Source organism: Cucurbita moschata, unplaced genomic scaffold (genome assembly GCF_002738365.1).
Source record: "Cucurbita moschata cultivar Rifu unplaced genomic scaffold, Cmos_1.0 Cmo_Scf00021, whole genome shotgun sequence".
Lineage (NCBI taxonomy): Eukaryota > Viridiplantae > Streptophyta > Magnoliopsida > Cucurbitales > Cucurbitaceae > Cucurbita > Cucurbita moschata.
In genome coordinates, this window is record NW_019268537.1 from 810,975 (window position 1) to 820,857 (window position 9,883).

Consider the following 9,883-nt stretch of genomic DNA (forward strand, 5'->3'; position numbering starts at 1 on the left):
TTGATAGCATATATGAATAAGTTGAAAATTATTTTGTTAAAATTATATGATAAAATATCAGGAAAATGGTAGAAATTGAGCCACAAAAGAATTTTGTTATAATTAAAAATAGAAAATTGTCCTTTTATTTATTTATTTTTTTGACAAAGCCATATTTTTCTAAATAGTTAAAAGATTCTCTCAAAATTGCTTTTGACTTAGACCCAATTCACGTAGACATTAACTAACCAACATAAGTAATAAGCATCTTATACTTATCTTCCCTACTCAATTATATTAATTACCATATACTGACCTTACAATTTTATTCCTTTAAAAATTAAAAAAATTATTTATTTAATTTTATTTTTTAAAATCGAGCTTATAAACGTGGTATGTATATTTTATATAAAAAGTAAAAAAAAAAATTGGAACGACAAAAAGGAATACAATTGAAACCTAATTTTTAATTGGTTTGAACATAAACATCTCGAGCACGGCGCCGTTTTTGGGTATCGACATAATAAATAATATCCAACTTAAACTGTTTTAATTGAATAATAATAATATTATTATATTCTTTAAATTTAACGCTAAAAAAGGAATGGGTTTAAAAATATTCCTAAAATCCCTTTGGCCTTCACAGTTTAAAGATCTCTTCTTTCTTTTTCTAGACCTCTCTTTTCTGTCACCTACTTACTTTTTCAGTTTTCTGCTCTCTCTCTCTCTCTTTCTCTCTCTTCAAAATTCAGCCATAGCCTTACAGCATACAAGCTTCGTACAACTCCCAAAGAAGAAACAATCAAATCCCCTTTTTTTTTCTTTTTTTTTTTCATAATTTCTTCGGGGTTTGGGTTCTTAGATTGATGTTAATGGCGAGAGGAATTCTGGGTCTTTGTTCTTTTCAATAAAAATTAAGGAAAGAAAAAGATTTTTTCTTCTCTGTTTTGCTCTGTTTTTGAAGAACAATCTGAAAGAGGAGGAGGAGGAAGAAGAAGAAATGATGATGTTGAATCTTAATGATTCGATTATGAACCGTGACGAAGCGACGACGGATCGGATCGTAATGGAGGATTCGGAGACTTCGAATTCCTCCGTCGTTAATGCCGATGAGGTCTGCAACAGCAGAGATGAAGAGTCCTCTGTTTTAATCTTCGATATTCTCAAGAAGGAAAGTCCCTGCGGCGTTGGCGGCGGTCCAGTGCCTGAATTAGTGACCCAGGCGCTTTTCCCGGTTGCTGGTGGGTGGGGAGATTCTGGGTCTCCGATACTCAGGACCCAGTGGCTGAACCTGTCGCCGACGGCGGATTCTGGTGGCGGTGGAGGACAGCCAGAGCTGAAAACTGTGCAGCCGAAACAACAGCAGGTGAGGAAGAGCCGCCGTGGGCCGCGGTCCAGAAGCTCGCAGTACCGTGGTGTTACGTTTTACCGGCGAACTGGAAGATGGGAATCTCATATTTGGTAATTAAATTAAAAAAATAAAATTTGGTGTTCATTTTTAATAATTGGTTCTTTCCCAATTTAGGAATTTCGTATTTTTATTTTTCGTGGAAACATTTTTAAATATTTTTTTAATTATAATTTTGATTTTTGTATTTGTCAGGGATTGTGGGAAACAAGTTTATTTGGGTAAGAAAAATAAATAAATAAAATAAAAGTCCAATTTTAATTTCCTTTTTTGTACATTCAATTTAATGAGTAATTTGGGTTTTAATTTTCCCAGGCGGGTTCGACACAGCCCATGCTGCAGCAAGGTTACCTATTTTTATTTAATTATTTATTTTCTATAAAATTTTAAAAAACTATATATGCATCTAAATTTCAATATTAATTTTTGGAAATTTGAGCCAACAGGGCTTATGATCGAGCTGCTATCAAATTTAGGGGAGTCGATGCAGATATAAACTTCAATATAAGTGACTACGACGAAGATATGAAACAAGTGAGTTTTTTTTTTTTTTTTTTTTTTTTTTTTTTTTTTTTTTTTTTTTTTTTTTTTTTTTTTTTTTTTTTTTTTTTTTTTTNGTTCTTTTCAATAAAAATTAAGGAAAGAAAAAGATTTTTTCTTCTCTGTTTTGCTCTGTTTTTGAAGAACAATCTGAAAGAGGAGGAGGAGGAAGAAGAAGAAATGATGATGTTGAATCTTAATGATTCGATTATGAACCGTGACGAAGCGACGACGGATCGGATCGTAATGGAGGATTCGGAGACTTCGAATTCCTCCGTCGTTAATGCCGATGAGGTCTGCAACAGCAGAGATGAAGAGTCCTCTGTTTTAATCTTCGATATTCTCAAGAAGGAAAGTCCCTGCGGCGTTGGCGGCGGTCCAGTGCCTGAATTAGTGACCCAGGCGCTTTTCCCGGTTGCTGGTGGGTGGGGAGATTCTGGGTCTCCGATACTCAGGACCCAGTGGCTGAACCTGTCGCCGACGGCGGATTCTGGTGGCGGTGGAGGACAGCCAGAGCTGAAAACTGTGCAGCCGAAACAACAGCAGGTGAGGAAGAGCCGCCGTGGGCCGCGGTCCAGAAGCTCGCAGTACCGTGGTGTTACGTTTTACCGGCGAACTGGAAGATGGGAATCTCATATTTGGTAATTAAATTAAAAAAATAAAATTTGGTGTTCATTTTTAATAATTGGTTCTTTCCCAATTTAGGAATTTCGTATTTTTATTTTTCGTGGAAACATTTTTAAATATTTTTTTAATTATAATTTTGATTTTTGTATTTGTCAGGGATTGTGGGAAACAAGTTTATTTGGGTAAGAAAAATAAATAAATAAAATAAAAGTCCAATTTTAATTTCCTTTTTTGTACATTCAATTTAATGAGTAATTTGGGTTTTAATTTTCCCAGGCGGGTTCGACACAGCCCATGCTGCAGCAAGGTTACCTATTTTTATTTAATTATTTATTTTCTATAAAATTTTAAAAAACTATATATGCATCTAAATTTCAATATTAATTTTTGGAAATTTGAGCCAACAGGGCTTATGATCGAGCTGCTATCAAATTTAGGGGAGTCGATGCAGATATAAACTTCAATATAAGTGACTACGACGAAGATATGAAACAAGTGAGTTTTTTTTTTTTTTTTTTTTTTTTTTTTTTTTTTTTTTTTTTTTTTTTTTTTTTTTTAATTTAAAGAATTCGAGAAGAAATAATTGAAGGGTTAATTTTTTTTTTCTTTTGCAGACAAAAAATCTAAACAAAGAAGAATTTGTGCATGTTCTACGTCGACAAAGTTCTGGAGTTTCTCGTGGAGGATCAAAGCTAAGAGGACTATCTGTTCAAAGATATGGACGATGGGAAACTCAAATGAATCAAATTATTGGAAAGAAGTAAGTAAAATATTTAAGATATACTCTGATATATACACTTCAGTTATTGCTGAACTGAGCTTGTTTTAATTCAACAATTTTTCAGGGGAACTGAGGAAAGGTCCGAGACGACGGTGGAAGCAAGTAATGGAGGTACGAGAAAAACAAAAGGAATTAAATGTCTTTTTTTTTAATATATAATTTTAATAAAATAATTTTGCTTTAAATGAAGGCAATGGACATAATCTTGATTTGAGCATTGGAGGAATTTTCAACTACCATTTTAGTAATTCTTCTCCAAAGCTCAACATTGAGAGACCAAAGGTGGCCCTCTCTCTCTCTCTCTCTATATATATATAATTAATTATTCTTATTTATATTTAATTTAATTTAATTTCACGTGGTGGGTATCCGTTTTCTTAATAGACCTACTCATTCTAAATAATAATGTAAAAATATTAACGTCTCGTTGGGTAACTATTTTGTTGTTGACTTTTTATTTGCTCGTTCCATCAAGTCAAGAATGTGTTCATGTTATGTGTGTTTGGTGACAGAATGAAAACAATGGATATGCACATGGAATGGGTGGACAACAACCTAATACTCCTCCTTCCGTGTTCTCTGGTTTTTACTCTGCTTTTTTACCACGTAATCAGGTAATTTTTCTGAGAAATTTGGAATTTAGATATCTAGGCATAGTTTATGCCACGATTAGTATATGTGAGATCCCACATCAATTCGAGACGAAGTATTATTTATAAGAGTGTGGAAACCTCTCTTTAGTTGACACTGTTTAAAACCATGAGGCTTACGGTGTTACGTAACAAGCCAGAACAGACAATATACGTTGTATACGCGTGTCTGGATAGTGGAGATTCTCGAGTTTGATTCTATTAACATGAGTGTGTCGTACAAGTCTAGAGACGAAATAGACAGTTCCATATGCTTCAGTTCTCGAGTTTGATTCTATTAACATGAGTGTGTCGTACAAGTCTAGAGACGAAAATGACTGATTCACGTCGTTTTTTTTGGACAGGAAAGAGGGAGAGAGACGATAAACAAGGAGTCGACGGGTTGGAGATGGCAAACGGCGAGGTCGATAGAAGGAAATGTGAACGAAGAAAAGAAGAAGACTATAGAAAGCCATGGTTCCAAGAGTGCAGCATCATCAGGATTCTCTCCCTCTCATAATTTTGGTTCATTTTATGCCCAAAACAACACACCTCTCCACACCAATCACTGCCTTCCAACGCCTTACACCAATATTTCTTGACCACCACTAATATTTTATGTGCTTTATTTGGTGCCTAATGACATAAATAATTAAGTTAATTATTTATTTATTTCCAACCCTTTTATAAGCAGAAAAAAAATCAATTCGAGCATGGTTCAGTTAGATAATAACACTCATCTCATGATTTTGCTTTGAGCTTTCCTAAAAGGCCTCATACCAACAAAGATAGTATTCATCACTTATAAACTCATGATCTTTCACTAAATTAACCAATGTGGGACTCACTCCCAATAATCCTCAATCCTCAACAATCCTATCTAAAAATTATTCAACTAATCGAGACATAAATAATGGATAGATACTATTTTCACTCAAGAAATCGTGTAGATAATGTAGTTTCTACACTGTGCTTGCTAAGTTTAATGATCGGTAGATGTAAGAAAGAGAGAATATTTTATGTTTCTCGTTAGTTATGTATTGAGTTATTATAAGTTCGTGATAGTGTATGTACAGATGATGATACTTAACTTTTTTTTTTTTCTTCTTCATGAATTGGGATGTTTGGATTTTTTTATTTATTGTTTATCAGTGAAAAATATTATTTAAAAATTTATATGGATTCATGGAACATTAAATAATTATTTATAAATAATAATAAATAAAAAAAATCATATCATAAATAATAATAAAAAAAATGTTCTAATGATTGTTTGGCATTGACTAGATTGGAATCCTATATATAAATTTAGAAAAATGTGAAAGTTATATTTTAATGGTAAATCTATTGTAAATAAATTATGATTTGTTAGAAATAAATTTTAATAATTTTTAAATTTTTTTTAAAATTAAGATCATACTAAAGAAAAATATAAAAAGGGATGTTTTTTTAAAAAATTATTTTTTTGAGTTGACATTAAATCGGCTACAAAAGGAATTAAAAAAAATAGTAATTCAATTCCTAAAATTGATTTAACGTTTAAAATATGTTTTAAAATTAAATGCGAAGAAAATATGAAAGTGGAAAAGGTTGAAAAGAAGGATTTTATGTTACTTGTTTTCTTGTACGCAACTTGCTTTGGTAGCTGCCGACACAATATAATATAATATAATATAATATAATGTCCACTACCTATTAATTTTTTATTTTTAACGTTTTCATTTTTGTTAAAAAGCATTTACCAAATTACCCTCGTTAATGTCGAAGATTATTGAGAGTGAGTCCCACATTGGTTAATTTAGTGAAAGATCATGAATTTTTAAATGAAGAATACTATCTCTATTGGTACAAGTTTTTTTTAGAAGTTTAAAGTAAAGTTAGGAGAATATATGTTTTATTAATGGTTTAGAATTATATTATATTTTATATTTTATTGAAAAAGAAAATCCAGAGATGAAATGGGCCGTGAAGCCCAGAAACTTTTAGCAAACGGCCCAGCCCAGGATTGAGAGTACAAAGCTTTGTGTGGTTTCTTAAACAAATGTTAGAACTTTCCCTGTCGTCGTCACGGAAACATCGAACGAAGAGATGTGGCGCGCCATTGACGCCCATCTGAGGTCCGTACGCCTCCTTCCGAATCTCTTTGCTTATTCTTCGTCATCGCCTCTGTTCTTCTCTGGCCGTTCGATTTTAGCTCGATCGAGTTCGACCTTCCTCTCGCCTGTACCGAAGCCTCACTCGATTACCCTCTCCAAAACCCTAGTGTTTTGTACTACCATTAACTGTTTATCGAGTGTTTCTTGTTCTGGCATTGGAATTCGACGCTTCGGTGGGTCGAGTTGCGGTGTGGTGGTGTTGGCAAGGTGCATTACCTCTTCGGTGCACACGTTGGAGTGGAATGAACCAGTTTCGTGTTCGGAGGTTGGAGAGGGGATTGGCGAGGGTGAAGCAGATGAAGTCGAGGAGGATTCTAGACCGTCTATTCCTGTCAGAGCGTACTTTATCTCCACTAGGTTGCAATTTCTTTCACTCTTTTGTTATTTTGGTGCCTGGGATGATCAATTGTGTTTGTTTTTTCATACAAGGACAAGTAATTGAAATTTGTCTTTACTGTGTTCCATTCCGGAAAGTGTTTGTGAATTTTGTTCCGAGAATTCTGTAATTTAATCGCAAGGTGGTGTCGTTTTGTTCTTCTTCTTTCCCTTCACCTCTTGCAGTTCTATATGACTATACTCATTTTTCATTCTTTTTCAATGGTTCTGGAATTTGTCTAGCGTGTAGCTTCAAAAAACTACTAAGGATTTGCATGACGTTTAAGTCATCACAATGTGGGTTACAAACTTGTGTGTTTCTGATTTATTCTCCATTCCACATATTTTCTTTGATTCAGTGTGGATTTGAGAAGCTTGGTGGATCAAAATAAACGTAACTTTATCCCGCCATCATCACGTATGACGAATTATGTAGTCCTTAAGTTCGGGGATCTTTGTAATGTGAACGTAAGCTTGCTATCTAGTGGATCATCGTTCATGATTAGTTGAATTAGTACACTTTGAAGACCGTTCTTTTTTTGTTTCAGACTCTTGGCGCCAGCGTAAGCGGAAGTGACTTTTCTTATATGGTAGTTTTTCAGTATGGCTCCATTGTGCTGTTTAACATACGTGAAGATGAGGTTGATGGGTATTTGAAAATTGTAGAGAAACATGCATCCGGATTGCTGCCTGAAATGAGAAAGGATGGTAAGAAATTCAAATGTATTTTTATACAAATTTGTTTCTACTGGAGTTATTATCATTGTTCTTATTGGTGATGCTTGTAGTGATATAAAACGCTAAGGATTCATTTATCTTTCCTTCATTGAACCATTTATAAGAAACGGCCCGTCTAAGTTGATTAGAATTGTAGGGTTGTTTCATAACAATATCAATGAGAGGCACTTTGACTTGATGTAATATGCTATACACAATTTAAAAGTTTGTCAAAAGAATTATATACATCTTGAAAAAGTAATACGTTCATTTATATACAACTTGAAAAGTAATACGTTGATTTATGTCCGCATCGACCAAAAGTAGTCCTGCTTTACTGCGCTCAGGTTCCTTTAAGTATGTCCCGTGCTATTTTGATAGTGTGTGTTACTTAAAGATACTTTAGTGTGGAAGTCTATAGTGTTCTGAATTTGAAGCTGTTTGAGTTTGTAGAGTATGAGGTGAGAGAGAAGGCTGCCTTAAATACATGGATGGAAGGGGGACTGGACTACATAATGCTGCAGTACTTGAATATTGATGGCATACGTACCATAGGTAGTGTTCTTGGTCAGAGCATTGCTCTTGATTACTATGGGCGACAGGTAGTTACCATATCTGACCAGACATTTTAATATCAATTAATGTTGATGATATTTGACATGATCCCACCATGCTTTTAACATTTTCTTCAAAGGTTGATGGGATGGTTGCTGAATTCACTGACATCAACCGTGAAATGGAAGCAACTGGGAAGTTCAAAATGAAGAGGAAGAAACTTTTCCAGTTGGTGGGAAAGGCAAATTCAAATCTTGCTGATGTCATTCTCAAGCTTGGGCTTTTTGAGAGGTTGGTTAGTTATTTCCTGCTGTTAATAGTTAGTTTGTTGTATGCTTAGAATTAAATTATGAAATCTGAACAAGAGACGATGCAAGACGAAAAATAGCTGTTCAAGTGGTAATTATGTGAGATCCCACATCGGTTAGGGAGGAGAACGAAATATTCTTTATAAGGGTTTGGAAGCCTCTCCCTAGAGAACGAGTTTTAAAAACCTTGAGAGGAAGCTCGAAAGGGAAAGCCCAGAAAGGATAATATTGACTAGCGGTGGGCTTGGACTGTTACTAATTTTGTGTTGTTTGCTTGCTTAGTTTGGCTCGTTTTAGTGCCCCTCTTGGCTTGTTGTCTTGGACTTGTCATTTTATACAACTCTCGTTCTTTTCTACTTTCCACCATCTCAAAAGAAGAGGTTTCTGACATAATTCGCCATTACTTATTCCTTAGGTTATTTCTTGTGGATATTACACACTATGTTAAAATCTTGAAAACTGATGCTATTGTATTATCTGCGCACTTTTCAGTGAGCATACTGTTTCCTTTTGCTTATCCTGATTCCTGCATATAATCTAAAGACATCTATTCGTTTTTGCGTTTTTCAGATCAGACATTGCGTGGAAGGATGCAAAATATGCTCAAATATGGGAATATCTTAGGGATGAGTTTGAGTTAACACAGAGATTCGCTAGTCTGGATTTCAAATTGAAGTTTGTGGAGGTAGTACCATCTACTTAAGATGAAAATATACGTTCGTCTTGATTATTTATTCGTCGATAAGGATATATAATTCATTCATCTTGAACTCCACCTTTTTTTTTTGTTTTTGTCAGCATAATATTCGCTTCCTACAGGAGATTCTGCAAAACAGGAAATCAGATTTTTTGGAATGGCTGATCATTGCACTGATAGGTGCAGAAATTTTACTCTCAATTTATGACATTATTCATAGATCAGCAGCTAATCTGTAGCACTGTTTGCTTCCTCATCGTTGGAGTTGGAACGAGGTTCGTACTTATATCGTGACTGCGATTTGTACAATGTACATAGGTATGTAAATTTGGATCATTCTGCTATACGACTCCGATAATTTTAACGAATTTTTGTTATTGGATTGCACTCTAAGGGTGCAGAGTGCTTATAGTTAAGAGTTCTACCATTCTTTGAAGAAATGGATCTCAGTTTTTTCTGTTTATTTTTCTCCTACTGTTCAACATTCATTTGACTTGTAACAAAAGCTTAGAGTGCTTGGTTTTTTCTTTAACAGTGTTAGCAAGATGAACTTGGTTCAAGTTAACTTTATTCGAGTTGGGTTCACCAACTTAACCAATCCAAAGTTTCGGATTGGTCTAAGTGTTCTAAACCAACTCAAACTTATGTATGCCCTATTTAATAAGACTTGCTTGAATCGAAAAGGTTTATGTTTGAATAATCAGGTTGAGTTTAAAATGTCTCAAACTCGATTTAACTAACATAATCCATGAAGGTTTACGATTGAATAATTTGAATAATTAGATTTAAACTTCTACTCTTGATTTTTTTATTAACTACATACTTTTGATTTTGTTATTATTTCCTATTAATTAATTTTCAAAATTAAATTAGTTTTTACTATTTTCTATCACTAATAAAATTAATTTAAAATTTAACCTGCTAATTATTTTAAATTAGTGGAAGATAGAATGTGAATATTACAAAATATTGATAAAATATTGAAATCTAAGGTCAAATAAAAACTAAACGTTTGAAAATTTAAGAATTAAATAGAAAAATGAAAACTAGTATAAAAGAACGTCAAAATGAGAATTTTTCCAAAAAAAAAAAAAAAAAAAAAAAAAAAAAA

The 9,883-nt window shown here is 33.6% G+C and overlaps 2 protein-coding genes across 3 annotated transcripts; both read left to right on the forward strand.

Moving 5' to 3' along the window:
- The first annotated feature begins 640 nt into the window (after positions 1–640).
- LOC111458778 (ethylene-responsive transcription factor RAP2-7-like) lies at positions 641–4,639 on the forward strand. Of its 2 annotated transcripts, none has more exons than XM_023101587.1 (9): positions 641–1,440; positions 1,583–1,608; positions 1,703–1,733; positions 1,834–1,921; positions 3,169–3,314; positions 3,400–3,446; positions 3,526–3,617; positions 3,848–3,949; positions 4,330–4,639. In XM_023101587.1, the coding sequence occupies exons 1-9, from the start codon at positions 980–982 to the stop codon at positions 4,564–4,566; spliced, it is 1,230 nt and encodes a 409-aa protein (XP_022957355.1). In that variant the 5' UTR covers positions 641–979; the 3' UTR covers positions 4,567–4,639. The 2 variants fall into 2 exon arrangements, with proteins under 2 accessions (XP_022957355.1, XP_022957354.1); XM_023101586.1 differs by lacking the exons at positions 641–1,440; positions 1,583–1,608; positions 1,703–1,733; positions 1,834–1,921 and adding exons at positions 2,053–2,568; positions 2,711–2,736; positions 2,831–2,861; positions 2,962–3,049.
- Positions 4,640–6,017: 1,378 nt separating this feature from the next.
- On the forward strand, positions 6,018–9,235 carry LOC111458777. Its single transcript, XM_023101585.1, has 7 exons — positions 6,018–6,477; positions 6,855–6,963; positions 7,044–7,203; positions 7,666–7,814; positions 7,907–8,058; positions 8,646–8,760; positions 8,874–9,235. The coding sequence occupies exons 1-7, from the start codon at positions 6,053–6,055 to the stop codon at positions 9,009–9,011; spliced, it is 1,248 nt and encodes a 415-aa protein (XP_022957353.1). The 5' UTR covers positions 6,018–6,052; the 3' UTR covers positions 9,012–9,235.
- The last annotated feature ends 648 nt before the right edge of the window (positions 9,236–9,883 follow it).